Here is a 19,540-nt window from a genome sequence, read left to right as displayed (position 1 = left end):
ATATATATATATATATAAAATCAGAAAAAAAAAAGTTTTACTTCTAGCATCGTGATTTTTGGTATAATTTTAGATTATTGCTTGAGTATATATGTTAAAATTAGCACTTAATAGCGTTTTTTTCTTTATTTTACATGAAAATATACTTAAAAATTTCCTTATCTTGTAAAATAATTTTCGGAAGCGCTATTCAAACTATTCCAAAGTTTTAATTGATAAAATCCATCAATAAAGTTTAAAATTAATAAAACAATACGATTAAGACTATTTATAGTAAGAAGTAACAAAATTTAAAATGAAGACTGTGGTAAATCTCGAAGCACAGAGAAGTATCAAACTCTTAGAAAAAGTATCACTTTCTAACTCTTTAGAAAAAGAATCATCACTCTCATCTGCGTTAGTAAATGATTCATTAACCATACAAGGGTATTATTCCTCTGATAAATAGCGCCTTCCCACCATAATAGACTGGAGGTGAGGCTTTCCGAAATAAAAAGAGAAGAAACGGAAATATATCTGAAGGCAATGCTAAACATAATAGAATTCCACATAGTAACCCTAAAAGACCATATATAATAGAGGAAAAGAATAGAATAAAAAAAGGAATTGAATATAAATCAGACGCGCAAATATTTATATTAGCACGCGGCGATTTAAAGAGCCTACCTCTGTTTATGCTTTGCCTCCTCACCACCACCACCAAGAGACGTTCTTAGGGAATGCGTATATGGGATGCCCGTCCTGAAAGGGTTAAAGCCTCTTTGGAAATAGAGTACAGCTGGCCCATTAAATTATCCATAGCTTTTCATAATTTAAACCTTATCTCTTTCAGTGTGGTGTTTTAGAAGAACCATACTGGGAGATTAGAGTACATAATGAACAAACCCTTTTCCCTAATAAAGGGGTGAGGTAGTATTGTGTTCCAGTCTCTTTCCAGACAAGGTACGCTGAGAATCAGTGCCCAGGTTGAATCTCATCTGTAAAAAGCACAGTACTCCAGTGAAGTCTGAGCATAATTTTTCTTTTGTAATTTTACATGATCTGAAGGGCCTTAATCTGTTGTATATATTTTCTGGAACTTTTTATGAAGCCTTCACTAATATCTTATTAGTTAATATTTGTATTTAAATTTTGTTTTACATCAGTGTATGGTTCCACAAAACATTAAGTAATTATTTATCATAATGCATCTTTTGCTGCTTCTAAGGAATGAAATTGATATTTTGAAATCTTTGCAGCTTCCTCAGTTTCAACATCATCTTTTGGTAGCTGTATTTCAAATCCAGGAGAACCTTCATCTCCTCCAGTTCTTCGTAATCCTTCTACCTCTCTCTATTCTACTGTAGAAAAAAGTAATAAACAGCGAAAGACCATTCATATAGCTGAAGGTGCTAGTCTAGTAACTACAGATGAAAAGCGCAAAAAAGTGGAAGACTTGTATGCAAAAGTGCGCAAAAAAAGAGTTGATATGACTATAAATATTTCTGATTCTGATGATTATTTTTCTCATCCAAGTCACATTGCATACTCGACAGAAGGTGCTGAATGTATGACTCCACCACCATCTCCATGGGCTTCAACAACTCCACCTGCTCCTCCTCCCATTGCAGGAAGACTACAAGCAGCTTCTCTTGGTGTCCTTTTACCAAGTCATTCTCAACATATCCGTAGACATTCTGCTGATCCCAACCTTCCTGATATCATAAATGAGAATAGAGTATTTTGTAGTAGCACTCATAGTTCATTATCTGTTTCAAATAAAGATCTAGAGGAGCCAGATTATGAAAGAATATACAATGAGGAAAATAATTCTGGTGATTCTTGTTATGAAAAAATTAAAGAAGAAGCAAGTGCAGTGGACACAGAAACTGGATACGATGATTTTCGTCATTCAGATGTAAATCATCAGAGGGATTCAAATTACCCTGGATATGAAATTGTTAAGGACTCAGTCGAGGATGATGACTCTCTTGATCCTGGATATGAATGTGTGGCTCAGTCCACCTCTGAAAACGATCCAGGTTATGAACCGGTGAGGATTTCAGGAAATTTTGAAGACAGTGATTCAAATTCAGACTACACCGTAGTTAAATTAGATGACAGTAGAGAACCAGATTATGAACGAGTGAAAAAAGTGCATCGATCTGAGAGTGATGCAGCCGATCCTGGGTATGAAAAGATAAAAAAGGTACTTAGGACAGGAAGTGATGCAACTGATCCTGGTTATGAACGTGTGCAAAATAAAAGCTCAGACATAGTTGATCATGGCTATGAAACAGTTCAGCGGTCAGATAGTGACACAGATCCAGGATACGAAAGAGTGCATAAAGATAATGATTCTTCTAATGGTCATTCTGATCAAAATTATAAAAACTTGAATAGTCAAAGTCTGCCCATTCATACTGCTAATAGCACTGTTTTATTTGTGTCAGGTAAATCTGAAAAGTCTAAACAGGATATATGTGATGGTGATTATGATAAAACTTCAAATTCTAGCATAACTAGTTTAACTTCCTTGTAATATATTCTAGAGCCAAGTTGTGTGTTTTCTGTGCTTTCTTGTAATTATTTTATTTGTTGCAACACTTTTTGTTATTTTAATTGAAATTTTATTTCTTTATCTTGTTCTTAATAATATACTTTTTATTATTAATGTGAAGTATTTTGATAGGAGCAGAAGGAATATGATATTCTGACAGAATATAGAATTTTGGAACTGGTATTTTACATGTAAATTAATAGTAGTATTTATTTTAGTAAGTAGTCTATTACTATAGAAAGAGAAAGATTTTTATTTTGAAAATCAATGAGAGAGATCAAAATATGTGTGATTGTAGAGTTACTGTGCTACACTAAAGAAAATGGAGTAGATATGATATGCAAGTTTATTTTTACAGCACTGTGCATTTTGTTTTGTTATTTTTTGGCATATTTTAAATGAGATCATCTGGCATGCTGTTGCTTTATATGTAAATCGTTACAGTGGTACAGCTCTTAATATAGTGAATTTTTCATATGTTTTTTAAAAAATTTCTTAATTGCTTCAGTATTAATATACATGTATGAACTACTTTTTCTTAATTAATATGGTGCAGTATGTAAATATTTGTGATGCTTTGACTATGTATGATGCTTTACAATACCTGAAGCATTTTTTTTTTTTTTTTTTTTTTTTTTTTTAATATTGATGAGTTTTTAGTTGCATTGTTCATTTGAAGTGTCTGAAGTGGATATTGTAAAAATTCATCTGTATTTTTCCCTAGTGCATTCCTTAAATAAATATGTAAGTTTAGTAAGATTATTGTCATCATCTGGCATGCTGTTGTTTTATATGTAAATGTGCACTTTCATTTAATTACTGCATCTTTGCAATATGTGAAAGATTTGTATTGCATGTGTTATATAAAACAACTTCAAGAAATTTAAATTTCCAGAATTACATATATTAATATTCTTAACCATATAAAACCAGTAGGAGACTTTCTGTTTATCTGCATCTTCCTGAAAAGTATTCATGAAGCAGTTTTTTTTTGTCACCGGAATAGGCAACCTCTAACATCACCAAAATGTATTCATACTAAAAACCCAGATATGCATGTGTGCATTGGGTAGATTTTCTCCCACCTTGTGAGAAATTTGAATGGGACTATAGAGTTTGCCAGTGGATTAAAAAAAATATCACTGTGTGTATGGGAAGAATGACAGTGTATGCAGTACCTTGTGCACCGTCATGAGTTTCTGCAGTTCTGTGATTCTTTTTTTAAAGCTAAAACAGATCGCTATATGCATGGACAAAACAGCGATAAAAAGGGTAAATCTTTTATTATGGATATTTCGTCTGTTTTTAAGTTTGTGCTAATTGGTTGTTGTTTTACGTATTTCTGAATGTGCAGTTATTTTTGAAAATGTTTGTTGTATTTCGTGCCCTAGTCTAGCAAAATATTAGTCACCAAGGGTTGGCAACTTTTCAGGAAGTGGATATGGGTAATCATAGCTTATCAAAAATAGTCATGAAGTCAAACATTGTTTCATATAAATAAGTATTATAATTATATACTTATTGAAAAAAAAATTTTGCAGTAATATTTATTTCTGTTAAGTTTTAATCATGAAAATTTCTTATAAACTTTTTCTTTAAATTATTCCTTTAACTTTCTTTTTTTTTAATGAATAACTGAATTTTTAATGAATTCATAATTTAATTTTTTTAATTAAGTAGATAAAGAATTGACATTTCATGTGAAAAAATACATAAAAACTCTGTTCCAGCCAAACCATCTGCAAAAATAAAATATGCAGAGTGGAACTTTTCAGTATTTAATTGGATTACCTATTAAGACATTTCTGGAAATTTTTAGTTGGAAGACAATAAAATTTTTTTAGTACAGTAGTGAAAGTAATAAATATTAATGCATATTTTCAGTATAAATAGTTTTGTTCCTTTTGTATTATTTTTATTTTTGGAAATTTGTATCATGAGCATATTTTTACTTTCAATTACTAAAATTAATGGCAGTGTATTGGCTTAAATGTCTCTATTTGTAGCTTTTAAGACGTTTTAAAAAAAGGATAGAGAGAAATATGCTTCAAGGTGGGATTTTGTATAAGAATCTTAAAAGCTGTGTAATTTTTTTCCCTTTTGACCGCAAACACGTGTGTGCCATGTGAACCGAATTATTCTCAAAATAGTGTGAAAGGATAGGGACTTTCTTTCCCTCCCAGGGTATCTCTTCCTGAAGAATCTCTTCCTTTCATGTCCCAGCAAGTAATAACGCCCCTTTTGGGATGAGTGTGTGTTTTTTGGCAGATTGCCAGATAGGATAGCGTTTGAGATCATAAAACTATAATGATAACTATAATAAACTTTATTTTCTGATTATGCACTGCTGTATAAATAAAAACAATGCTTTAATTTTTCATCTTTTATTTATCCGAGTTTTAGTTTTCTTTGAATTTTTAAATTACTTATACTTTATCTTTTCCTTTCAGGTTTAAGAATTCATAATTTAATTTTTATGATATGTTTTAAATAACATAAAAAATAACATAATTATTTTTTGCCAAAACAGTGCTTTAAATTAAACTTGTGTATCACATTTGCTCATAATAGTGCCTTTACATAATGATTTGTATGGTATGGAAATCTTATTTAGTTTTTCTGTACTAATAAGAGCTTAAGTTATCAAAGTAATATTTATTTTTCTTAGTTACTGCAGTATGTAAATCTTATAATGATATTAATTTTATATTGACAATTAATCTGAATTCTTTCTGTTATTTACTTCAACTTTTGTGAAGTGTATAAAGTGATTGCCATTTACTTTATTTTTAATACTTATTTAAAATTTCTGGAAAAATCAATTTTTAAAAATATTTTCCTTTTTTTAATAGGATTATTTTTCTAAAACTTTTGTTTCATGTTATAATAGGTAAATACTGAATAAATGTAAAGCATAGAAAGGGATCTTATTGAAGTACTATAAATGGTCCATATAATTTAATAGATAGTGGTGCATTTTATGTTTGTTTTGTTGTAGTACTGACAAGCGTAGTTAAAGCATGATGAGTGTTTTTAATCTTAACACGACAAATTTTCATAACTGTGCCAAAATAATTAACTAGTATTCTAGATGTGCCTTAGAAAAATAATCTGTGGTTATAAATGGTATGGATGTATGTTATTAGTGTTGTACAAATTTGGGACTTTTCTTGCTTGTATTTGTTATGTGCTATATGTTTAGGACGTTTTAGTTCTTTTATTAAAAAAAAAAATTGAAAAAAAATTGTTTATTGTTTTATCAATAGTGGTGCTATTGATTTATGTTACTAGGCCTTAACAAGTAAGCATTTTTTATTATGAATACATTTCCACATTAGTTTTGCCATCAAAGATAATTATTAATTGTTAGTTTTATTAAAAATAAGGTGTATTAATAATTTACTTGCATATTATTCCATTGACCGTGAGACTGTCGCCAAGCAGTACAGTTTAGTGCCATTTATGGAAAAGTGTAGCATAGCAACGCACTCACAGCATCTGCACTTTCATTTGGTGTAACCCTGATTGATTCTCAATAAGCCGTTTTTGTTTTTATGAAGAAGGATATAAATTAAAAAAGAATATAAATTACTTGTTATTGCTGTAATTTTTTTTCTTGCACTTTGGAAGAAAAAAAATTATGGGGAGTTTGGGACCTGCCTTTTACAAAACAGCAAGTAGTAAATTATTTCCAAAGTTATGGAAACCTTCCATCCAAAGAAGTGTGTATTAATATACATGATATGGCTGCTGAATATGGCTAACAAAGTGGTAATAGATTTGAAAGAATTATCTGCGAAGCATTTGTATTCATTGTGTTCTGAACAGAAATTGCAGTAAAATTAGAGGGCTGAACTAAATTGTAGAAATTCATGAAAGCCTTTTCATGAAATGCAAAAAATGAAGCGGGTCAAATACTGATTGTTTATTGAATGAAGAAATGCCATTTCCTTCAGAATTCTGCAGAAACAATTGGCCAGACTTTGATAATATCTCTGTCACCTTTCATGATTTGATGTTGGCCAAGTTTCATGGCTGATGGAGTAATATGTAAGTACCAGTTTAATTTATATCATTCAGTGTGGTTTAATTATTGAATTTGTTTTGTAAGCTGCTAGTAATAAAGATTTATGCGGTAATAATTAGTTTAATGGTAATAAAAATAGTTTGCTCACTTGTACTGTTTTTAAATTTAATAATAATTTTCCTTTAATGTATTTTGAACAAATTAGAATTCTCATCCTGTAGTAGCAATTTTTTGCTGTAAATTTTAGGATATTTGCTTTATAATACTCAGTAGTGTTCATAATTTATGTGATTTAGCATTTAATGAAATATCCCTAACTAATGCAAAGCAAATAAAGTTAAGAATAAATTTTTGTTTTTACTGCATGTTATCCACTCTGAATTTGCAGAATTTTTTTTTTTTTTTTTTTTTTTTTTTTTTTTTTTTTTTTTTTTTTTGTTCACATTTTTAAGTTTTTGCATAGTAATTGAAACTCTAAAGTTATTGTATAGGAACTTTGGAATTGAGGTGAATCTGAACATCTGTCTGTGTTTGAGCCCTCAAAGCGTATGATTTCTCTACCCGTTTTTCTTGGCAGCAAGTGTTTATTAGTGCAAAGGGCATTAGCCCAGAAGGGCTATTAATTTCATTTCGTCATTTTGCGCTGATTCACTATAAATGACAGTTCATTTTTCATATTATTGCCACCAAATATTAAAGCCCTGTGTTATATTTAAAGAAATTATAATGAAGAATCTGCATAAGTGTATGTATGTTTCTAGCATTGCGATAAAACAACGGTACCTAGAGCCATCAAATTTTGAATAACGAAATGAGCATCTAGAAGCCCAAATTTGGAATTAGAAATTTGTTTTATTATCGATTTCATATTTTGTAATGCTTTAAAATTTTTGATTGACATAGACAATTTAAAAGCAAGCAATGGCTACATTGTATTAAAAAAAAATTATCTCCAGCGTGCGAAATTGTGTATCAGAAATTCTAAAGTTATGCTCATTTTAAAATTATTTTTCAATATTGCTGTTGAACTGAATTTTCTTGTTTAAGTGCAAAGAACATGATATTTAATAAATAAAGGTAGCACATAAAATATTAAAAAAATTGCCCCTTTGGGCATAATGTAAAATCTGAAAGGTGTTCAGATTTTTTTTTTTCCCTTAGATAATTTTAATCCGAATCATATTTTTGCAGTCATTAGGTTTTAAGCAATAGTGTGTTTATTTTTAATCTTAAATGTATAAATTAGCATAGTAAAATTTTAATTCTTCCTATTTTTTATCCTGTATTAATTGGTATACTTTCATTGCTATAAGTGAACATACATCAAAATGTATAAATGTTGTCTCACAGAAAGATATCCCATTTTTAAAAAGTTTCCACTATTTTTTAACACATCTGATATATCTACTTGTGATATATATATGATGTTTCTTAAAAAAGAAAGAAAGAAAAGCTTTTTATGTAGATGCTGTAAAAATTTTTAGTCTATCATAGTCCTAATTTTTTATTTAAGGTTTACATATTTTGTAATTTTATGAATAATTTATACCTCAGAACTCCTTATAAGAATAGAAAGTTTATTGAAAATATACCATTTTGAAACTTTCCTGCCTTTGCTATTATAGCACTAATAAATTTTATGACTCAAAATTAAAAATAAAAAAACTGAATAGTGATATATTTTTCATATTTTGATATAAGATGCAATTAAATAATCCATGAATAATTAAATCTGTTAATCTGGATCATATATCAAAGTAGAAATATTAAGGACAAGAAGCTTATGATGATGATAGGTTATTAGGTATTTAATGGCATATAAGACGCACTTTTTTTTCCTAAATTTGGTCTCAAAAAAGTTACCTGCATCTTATACGTGAAGGTAATTGCATTCAATAATTGTTTATTTATCTTTTACGAAACGTGAGAACTAAAAGAAAACACGCTATTGAAACTTTTTTTCCTTGTGTGTGGCCATCTAAACAAGGGTGTGTCTGGAGGGAAATTCTTGCAAATATCTGTAACAAAGTTAGACAAAATTTTACTAATTTTTTTTTTTTTTTTTTTGTTTTTTTTTTTTTTTTTTTTTTTTTTTTTTTTTTTTTTTTGTTTTTGTTTGTTTGTTACAGCTATAGCTGAACCTTAATTGGAATGATATTATCTCTACATGTAATAAAAAGAAGTCTGCCTGTGTGCCTTTTGTTCGTGCTGCACATGAGCTAATAGACCCAGAGCTACAAAATTCGGTACATAGGTGCATCCAAACAAGAGCCAGTGTACCATTTTATGTTTTTTGATAAAATCTCATCAAATCCATGGCAGGCAGCAACAATAGCACACAGCCCTTGTTGATATATCACTTTTGCCATTGTTGCTGATATCAATCAGCACTGTTGCCACTCCAAAAATAAGGGTGATGATTTCTGAGAAATTTTTAAATTTAATGTTTCTCTTGGATACTGGACGTTTGTTGAGAGGATGTTTGTTTTCTGGTACATTTAAAAGCCAGATGAAGCCTGGCCACATAGCAGCTAGTTTTAAATATTTAAGAATATAAATACTGACAAAGTGTGTATATAGTAATAATGATTTTAAGGTATAAAAGTAGCGAACAAATGTAAATTAAAATTGAAAGTTATTAAATAAAAATTTCATTATCTCAAAGCTGCGGTCAGGATTAAGGGGGGGAAATGAACTCTTTCAATACATAATGAATCTAGTTACTGTAAAAATTATATTTTAATTTTGTTTTATATTAAACTGTTATTGCTCATGCCTATGTGTATCATTACATCATATTTATTTGTTAGGTGAATTCCGTGCATATCTGAAGTATTGAACTTGGTAAACAGTATTGGGTATAGGAAAATTTGATTCATTTTTACTGAAAAATTCATTAGTGTTATTTCTAAATCAGTTTCATATAAAGTTGAATTTAACATATATTCAATATTCGTATAAAGCAAATATAAAATCCAATTAAGAAATTGAAATTGCAAAGAAATAAAAATGAAAAAAAAAATATTATTGCTGTGAACTAATTTACAATATTTAAATTCTAAGAGCATATGTAAATTAATTGCACGTATCTAAAACCATGAAAAAATATATTATTCCAAAAAATTGCATAAGTAAATAATTGTTGAGCAGGCAGGAGACAGACTTATCAAGGGGCAGTTGCCTCCGAACCTAACTCTTCAATTACTCAATTCCTGCTTCATCATCCATGTAGGCAAGGGTAAAAGTAAAATTCAAAACCAAAAGTAGAATCAAATGTTGTGTATTACTAAAAAATAAATTTAACAGTGGAATAATATATAAAAATAAACAGTGGAATTTTGATAAGATGGCAAGTAAATGACTAGAGTTAAATTAATTAAAAGGCAATTAAGATAAAAAAACCAAAGTAATTTAGAAACTCTTAGCTACTGGAAACTTGCCCCAACAGGAATTATGCTTGTAAACCTAAAATAAACTATATATACAACAATCAAAATGTATAAAAAAAAAGATGATAAAAATAATAATAAAAAGGCTAGTAAATAGCAAGTTTTAATTTAACTTACCCAGATCTACATATTTGAATTTCTGAGTTGTACAACCATTTGCTAAACTAGTTGAGTTGTGTAGCTTGTTACTGCTAACTGTAAAAATAGAGGGCTCTAATACAGTGTAAAGTTGAGTGTAAAGCTGTGAGAGCTGTTGTAAAAACCTATGCTGTAAATTTTGTATTTCCCACTAAAATGTTTCCTTATTTAATATCAAATTTTTTTTAAAGAAATATCTTTAAATAAACAAATAATAAGTAAATATTAAATTTGTATTGTCGTTATGAGAATATTAATGAATTTTAAAGAAGAATAAAATATTAAACACAATATTTTATTAATTATAAAAAATATTCAGTTAGCTTTCAACTATGATTAATGGTTGCTATATTAAAATTTTCGAGAATGATTCTAGAAGGACTAAGTCAAGTTAAGATATTTCAATGAGGTATTACAGAATTCTTGCTAATTTTTCATAAAATCTGGTGTTACATTATATAGTCAGATGCTAATGTGCAGTTATAGATCATAATAAGAATGTGGTTTTTAATAATTAGGGAAGGTCAAAATGTATATAAATATTTTTAAATAAATTTAGTACAGTACAAAGTTCAAAATCTGTAATGATCTAATATATGGACTTTTGTGCTACCTGCCAAAAAACAGGACAGATGGGCTGTAAATGTGATTTCCCCCCCCCTGCATGAGATTCCCACATGTCACACTCAAATACCTCATGGCTAGGCAAGTTGCACTATGATCAATGACAATACATTGATTGACATTGCATGTTGATATTGAATTTAATATTCTTTAAACATCATATTTATATTTGTCTAATAAAAGTTTGGTAATTTTTGTTTCCTATTTTGAAGGTGTCCTTTATATAAAAATTAATTATACAGCACTATTTAAAATAAACAGTAATTTTTTAAATATGTGCTGTTTGGGAAGAATAAACAAAAAATAAAATAAAATCCTGAACTGGCACAAAAGATAGTTCCAGCTGTCAGGAAATTTGGATGAGTTATTAATTTGCTCTGAATTAGGTTAAAATTATCTTCTCCCCCCCCCCCATTATGACAACACTATTCATCTTAAAACAACTTATCATTTTTGATCTGCTTCCAGTTTTAATTCATATGCTGTTGTTGCAAAGAAAATGGCTTTTTTACTAAACTCTGTGCTTGTTCTATATGTTTAAGATAATTATTTAGATAAAATTTGATCTAAAAAGAATAACATATTTAGTTATTTCTTGCAGTGTGATATTTTTATTGTTTTGTGTGATTTCATGACAATTTTCTTTCTTGTTTAATTGTTTCCTTTAACTGATATTTTAAAATTCTGTCATGAAATCATTTTATTTTAACTCTTTTTTTAATGATTTTTTTCCCTGCTGTCAATTAATTTAAGTTTCTTTTAAACATTATTTTTACTTTAAATTATTCTGCATGCTTTTGAGGAAGAAGTGTAGTTTTGTGTTATTGCTGTTGGATTTATTGGCATGCTGATGGTTTTTTTTTTTTTTTTTTCCCTTAAATTTTATTAATTACTAGTTAGAAAATGTTATGAGATTTTTTCTTTCTTCTTTCTTCTTTTTAAACAGCTATGCAATTTGACCTTGCCGATTGTGTTGAGTTTAGATGTTTTGGATTGGTTTTGAAGATTCCTGTTTATGTGATATAGAAGTTTATATTTCGTAAATGTTATGTTTATCATGACATTTAGATAAGTGACTTAGCTCTCAGTTGTAATTTTAAATTCATAAATGTTTTATATATCGATATAAATTATTTTAGTTTCATGGATTTTTTCTGGGAGCATTTTTTTCAAATATGTATTTTTAAAATTATGTTTTTATGCAGTTTTGTGTTTCATATTTCATATTTTTTTAATTCTTGCTATAAACCTGTGGTCACAATTTATTCATTTTCCTTTCATAATAGTATTACGTATATTAAATAGAAAAAATTCAATAAATATATGTTTATTTTGTTTTAGAATTTTGAGTAATGTGATAATATTCTCATTCAAAAGTTTAAAATATATGTTAAATCTATGAAAAATGATTTAATCTAGAGCAAAGTGTAGTATAACATGTAAAGCAAACTAATAGTCTGATAGCACATTTACTTGTATTATATGCTTTTGCAGTTAGAAATTAATTCATTAAAATCATACAGATACTATTATTCATAGCATAAATAATTGATAAAAATATAATATAAAACTTGAGTTAGATAAATTAATTAAATTCATGCATAGAATTTAATTACAGCTCTCTATAAATATATATAATTAGATTCTTTTTATTTGTTACTACCTACAGGTTCTAAATTTTAATTAAATTTCAATTTTTTTGTGATGTTTTTAAATTTATTCAAAACTTTAATTTTGCTTATGGTGTAAATTCCTTTTTCTGTCTTAATATTTTTTTTGGTAACTTTTAATTCAGTACTAATTATCAGTAACTTACATTTATAGTAATAATTGTTTTGTTTTATATAAATAATGTGTAATGTAATTCAGTGATTATTTATTATTATGTATCTATTTCTAAATGTAAATTCACAAAATTGAAAATTTTTTAGTTCTCTCTTCTCTTTATTTGATTTTGACAGATTGACACCTTTTGACCCGACTTTTGCACGATTAAAATTTAATTATGAAAAGTAGTTCAATTTAATGTTGACATACTAAAAGAAGTGTAATACGAGTTTAAAATTTTTAACTTTCCGTTTCCTGGAAATCTCCTGGGGCAATATGTCCCAATCATATTGTCAACTGGGACTATTTTTCCCAGTCGTCTAGGACAGTGTGGTCCAACCTGCGGCCCTCTTATTCATTTTGTTGGCACTTGCCCTTCTTACTGGAGAAAAAAATGTTAGTTAATCATTTAGAAAAACAAAAGCTCCTTACTGCTTTAAATAATAATTAACAGAATAAACTGTATTTGTAAAAAACAAGCAGTATAAAACAGTCGCTAGGATGGGAACTAGCTGGCGAACCTGCGCTGCAGGGAATACAAATACAAAATAGCAGATTTAGCGGGAAACCGCTGACATTGGCAAAGCTGTCCATCAGACGGCAATTTCTTTCGTTCCTTAAGATATATTAAACTAGTGATTTATATGTAATTCATTTTCTTTCTTTAATGTCACTGGCCCTCTTTCTCCTATACTAATGTCTGGTTGGCCCTTAGGTAACTAAAGGTTGGACCACACTGGTCTAGGATATTACCCTTTCTCAGAAAAAAAACTAAAATATGTGGTAATATATAATATGAATATTACAAAACATAAACTCTGCCACATGCACCAGTTCATATGTAGCAAAAATTTTCACATATATTTTACAAACATAATATATCAGTATGTATTAATTTGATCACTGATGGGGACAACATATCCCACAAAGAGAATTTATTCAAATTACATTAAAAAAGTTAAATTAATACTTAATAAGAACTATTTCATACTAAGCATGCCTTAGATATAGTTGTATTTACTGTTTAAAAAAAAAGATGAATCGAAATTTAAGTAATTGGCATGCTCAAAAACTTAAGTGTGCCATTTGCAATTTAAAGGTGTTGCCAGATTTCTTTAGTCATATATTTGTTCCCTAATTCTTTAAAAACACTGCAAATGTAAAAACCCATTTAAAAGTGGGCTTTTTTTACCCAATATATCATGAAATCTAATCTATGGGACATATGTGCCTATTAGGATCGAAAGGGTTAAGTATGCTGTAAATTTTTACTTACAAAGCAAAGTATTGCCATGCATAATGCAAGCTATCTCATTTATTTTTAGTAATATTAAATTGTGTGAAAAGTAAATGAATATACATTTCCAAAAATTAAAATTTTAAAGGTAGATCTAATTAGGATATACATGCTTGTATTTTTTTTTTCTTCATAGAAGATACTTAATAGTATCTTAATAGTATCTTCTATGAAGAAATAATGCATTATTCTGCATGCGTTTGTTATGAGGTATTTTTAAAAATTAGTATTGACTATACGTTGAGAATTGCAATATTTGAAATCAGCACGGAATCTGCCCAAATACGAAAGATGTTTTTTGTAGTTGAAGAAAAATAGTTTTATGGGAAAAAACTATTTAGTACTACTTTAGAAAATACCAGTTAAATAGATTTTATGAGAAAAAAAGTTAATTTACTATAAAAGTGAATAAATGAGAATTTTATCTTCTAACTCAGTATTAGTTTAGCCTATAATGAATGAAATTGAAACAGTTATTGTTTACATATAGATGATATTGCATAGCTTTGAGTAGATATCTTTTAATATTTAAAATAGTAATATTTAAAATACTCTTATAGAGTGCTTTACAAAATATAGTTCTGCATTTTAGTTCCTCTGGGATCATAATAATCACTACTGTTTCCATCCATGTTAACTCAATAATTTTCATTTTAAATATATTATTATTGTTATTTGTATAGTATATATATATCACCATTTTTGTTAGCATTTTCATGTAATATTTTTATGGCATAGATTATAGTGTGCTTTAATTATATGTTAATTTTGTGTCAAATCAAAATATTTATTAGACTGTAGTGTGCAATATGAGTAGCATATTATTACTGAATGAAGTAAAATTTTTACAGATGGATATCTATATATATAATATATATATATATATAATATATATAATATATATAAAAATAACAATATATATATATATATATATATATATATATTGTTATTTTTGTGGGATAGTAGTACTAAACTTTTGTGTTGTAGCATATTTTAAAAGTTTGTATATCCTTGCTAAATCTGTCTAGAAATATTTTGTGAACCAATAATGTACTGAATATTTTATGTATAATCAATATTTAACAAGTTTATTTTCATGTTTCTTGAAGTGAGAGAGGTGTAGTATTTTAGTATCTGAAAATTCCTGCAATTCAGATTTAATGTCATTAATTTTTAAAAGGAATAACAATTTGGAATAATTTTCTGTTCCTAAAAGGAAAGTAATTTGTGGGCTTGAATAACTGAAAGTAATCTGCAAACTTTAACAAGATTAATATTCAGTTCTTTGTATATTGCATTTCGCAGTAAAAGTACTGATGTTAAACTCTAAAATTTCCTAAATATAGCATTTTTGCTTATTTAGAATATATAAGGATTACATTAGTTTTATTTCAGCTCAGATATACATGTAATTGATTATTTATAATTGCAAAACCATTTATTGTCTATTATGCATATGAAAAAAAAAAGATATACTGTTTTTTTATTCACTCTTTGATGTGATTATAATTCAGAACTCTGATGATATTATTGAACTCTGTACCATATTTATTACCCAATGCATTCAAAACTGTTTTTGTCTCAAAATGAACTTGAAAATATCTGCTTTATTACATATGAAAACTGTATAAAGATAGTTTATACCTTACCCCTTAACTTTTATGTTACAGAAAATATATTATTTCTGGCATGTAATTTTTAGACTGTTTAATTTTCTTTTTTATAAAATATCTTCAACACACATCAAGGTCGTAGATATCGAAGGCAATTAAAATAAGCTCTTTTCTTCCCATGTAAAATACCTTCAGAAAAGCAGGATCATCTTATGTATGAGGCTATATGAATGAGTATGGTAAATGGCTGATTGTTGAATGTTTTCTCCCTCTCTCCTTCAGATTCAGAAATTTGCTGCTGTTAATCACTGTTTTATGTTTTCCTTTGAACATTTTTAGAAGAATGTGGCTGGTAATGTTTGGTGATATTTTCTAAATTTTTTCTAATATTTTGATCATTTTCTCAGAATTTCATTTATGTTATTAAACTATTTGTTGCATAAGGGAAACGTTCTAATCCACTTTTATACCTTTTACTTTTCCTTCCTCCTATATACAAATAGGAATAACATAATTTTTTTGGAGGAGGGGGGATTCTACAGTATACTAGAATTTTTCTTGGGTCTAATACTCTTTTTAATGAAATTTATGAATTACAGATAGAAACAAGAATACCTTTTTAATCTCTGATCATAAAGTATCAGTTTCCTGATGACGGGTTCCTATGCTTAAATACATATCTTATGAACATGCTGCCATTTTATAAAGAAATTAATAATGTGTGTTGTTACATTTTTTGAATGATGTAATATAATAATGAATTACATATGAGTAAGCAGTATTTTAATACAAATAGCTGCATGAAAAATATTTTACATTATTGAGCAGATTTATGATATTTTCTACAAATTATATTTTATGAAACTTATCGATTCAGACAAAACAGGCATTTTTAATATGCCTTAAAAAAGTAATGATACCAAAGTACAAATTAAGGAAAGTAGGTATCTTTGCAAAATACAAATTTAATATAAGTACAGTAAAATTACAAATAACTGACTGGGCCACATCTTATCCAGATAATTAAATTTTCTGTTTTGTTGGCTGCTTATATGACCTGCAGAGGACAAAGTAGTAACTGTAATATTAAGTAATGTAATTTTTTTTCTTCCCCTTTTTATTTTCTTTCTGGCAGTAGTTTTCACATGTTCTGTTTCAGTAAAGATTATACAATTCAAAAATATCTTTTTTTATTTCTGTAAAACAAAATATTAAATATCTATTTCTTTTTCATCAATGGTATTTTGAATGGTAAATATATGAAATTACCATTATTATTTTCAGCAATAAAATCTGTTTTAATTACTTGAATTCAATTTAAATAATTTTTATTTCTGTAGGTCATAAAATTAATAATCTCATTTTTAAATCCTTGATAAAATTAAAAATATGAAAATAAATTAATAGTGCCCTTATGTTACTTTGCCTAGAAAGACTAAGAAGTGTGAGATGTTTGGAGCCCAGATAATTGAAATTTTATAATTTTACTGTAAATGGTGACCGAAGGTTTTGCATAACTTAATATTAAATCATGCTACAAATTATGCCCAAAATTACCTGGTTATAATGAAGGGTATTGTTTCTTTTACAAACTTTCATTTCACATCAGAGCAAAAGAAATATGTATTTTTGCTGAGACAAATGATTTTCGGTAGTCATTATTTTGAATGTGAAATAAGGTATCCTCTGATATGAAAATTTGAAGTATATTATGTGACTTATGATTTAAAAAGTTTTATGTATTCTATGCATTTGATCAGAATTAAGTAATTTGATAAAATCTTTATCCCTCATATTATAAGCATAGCAAAATATTCTATTACAGTCTATCTGAAAAAGGACATTTGTAGATTAGTTTTGGACATAATTATTGTTATAGTTTTTGACCTAATTATTGTGACTGTGGTTTGTCTCACTTATCTGACCTAATCAGAAGAAGTCCGTGAATTTTATCATGGCAAGGAGTGCAAAATTGTATCTGTCATTAGCATGCCCTTGAACTCCTTGAGGTGACAATATGTCTTTTCCCAGTTGTGTTCCAATTTTGATGGAGAGCACTCTGATTATTCAGTCTGAGAGTCTCCCAACCCTCTTCTCCCTATCAGCAAACCATCTGAGAGGATTTTGGGCTCACCGTGTATTTTGAGTTCCTCCGTGCCACGCAGACACTATATGCTTACAAACATCCATGCCTTTTCCAGGAATTGAGCCCAACGAGCAATACAACAGACAGCAGCACTAACCACTATACCCATCGAGGCAGAAGACATAACAATTAAAAGCATTAACCAAAAAGAAAATAAGCATAAAGAATTATTCATTATACTAGTTGCTATGAAATTTGTATTATAAATTAAACATCATGGTTCAATAACAAAATAATGGTAAAAAATAAATATAACACATGGTCAAAAACACATGGTCAAAAATAAATATCATGAACATCATGGTTCAGCAAACTGAATATAGTAAAAAATATATGCCTTGCCAGTCACAGTTCTGTCCAAGTTTAATTTCTTTTAATACTATTATATGAATATCAAATGTGAAATGTCAGTTTTATTTTAATGTAATTTATGTAACTTTTCTTTTTGCTTCCCTATAGAGAAACTATTGTATTTATAATTACATATTTTTTTCCCAATAAAGGTATTGCATATCAATTTTGCACAAAACTTGACCAAACAAAAGTAACCAAAAAACTTATGAACAAATTCCACTACATATTTCGCTTTGTATGTGTCTATTGGTGTAAAGTGCAGAATCACCCACTTATTTGTTTGGTGCTTTTTACAAGAGTAAGAGGAATTGGATTTTTGTCAATTTTCTTTGACTTTTTAAGTGAAAATAGGTTGATGTGTACATGGATAAAGTCAAGGGAGTGCACAATGCCATTTTTGTGCAATTCTAGGATGATTTTTAAAGTGAAAATAGGTCAATGTGTGCATGAATACAGAGTTTGTGCAATTCTTAAAAATGCACCAAGCAGTGGGTGATTCTGCTCTTTCCCATCTATTGAACCAAAGGAATGATCCGTAAGTGTCAAAAATAAGTCATTACTAATTTAATTCTTAGTAAAATTTCAGTGTCTAGTTCTTCATTACATCATTGCATTTAGTAGTAAAATAATATAAAATTTGTACTAATAGCTTTATTTCTTATATATTGAATTAGTATATTTAATACTGTAATGAAAAGTAATCTTTTTTTTTTTTTTTCCTTAGAATATTAAGTAGTTGTTCTTGAAATGATTAAACTGTCCGGCTACAACTATAATTTTCCCTTCTCTATGGCATAGTTTTGTGAGAATAATTTACCTATTGAAGTCCAATACATTTATAACAGAATTGTTAACTTGAATTCAATAAGTAACTGCCAGTTAGTTATCTTTGTAATTTGAAATTCAATTTTTTCCATGACATATTACAACACTTTGCAGAAGTAATTGTGTATCAGTTACATGCCATACTATTGAATGATTAATTTTGTATTCATTAATCAAATATTGAATAAAATTATTATTTATAGCACATTCCAATAAAATGGGAAATATCTAATATAGAATTATATGTGTACACCTTATTATTGAAATAGTTGCAATTTATTGTATCAAACTTTGCTAAAGCTTCTGTTTGTTGAACCTATAAAAGTGCCAATCATTGTATTTATCATTGCTGAAAATAAAGTAATCTTCTGAAATGTTCATTATTTTGTTTTTCTTAAATATTAAAATCTTAAATCTTAAAATTAAAAATAGAAACCTCTCATTTCTGTACATATTGTTGCTTGTGTAACAGTTTGTAATAGATTGAATGCACACACAATTTATGATAGTTTCATAGCATTTATTTTACCAAAAGGAACACTTCACAGTTCTGAAATTTTTCACAAAAATACTCGTATAACTCTTCATAGTATCGTAGAGCGCAGACAGTAGTTACACTTCAGACTACTAAGAATGTTGAACACAACGTAATCCAAAGCAAATCTATGGAGGGAAGTTCACACGATTATCTCAAAACTCCG

At 28.0% G+C, this 19,540-nt stretch overlaps 1 protein-coding gene across 1 annotated transcript in view; it reads left to right on the top strand.

Annotated features, from left to right (window-relative positions):
• The window catches only part of LOC118196489 (uncharacterized), a 65,364-nt gene extending 46,145 nt beyond the window's left edge, over positions 1 to 19,219 (top strand). The window contains exon 10 of the mRNA XM_035367953.2: positions 1,239 to 19,219. Coding sequence (XP_035223844.2) covers positions 1,239 to 2,521 — 1,283 coding nt within the window. The 3' untranslated portion in view covers positions 2,522 to 19,219. The remainder of the gene's footprint in view (positions 1 to 1,238) is intronic.
• The last annotated feature ends 321 nt before the right edge of the window (positions 19,220 to 19,540 follow it).

The sequence above is a fragment of the Stegodyphus dumicola genome, chromosome 4 (assembly GCF_044657685.1).
Source record: "Stegodyphus dumicola isolate Sdum_Otavi_A_Nest chromosome 4, ASM4465768v1".
Taxonomy (NCBI): Eukaryota; Metazoa; Arthropoda; class Arachnida; order Araneae; family Eresidae; genus Stegodyphus; species Stegodyphus dumicola.
This window is presented reverse-complemented; position numbering and strand designations above follow the sequence as displayed.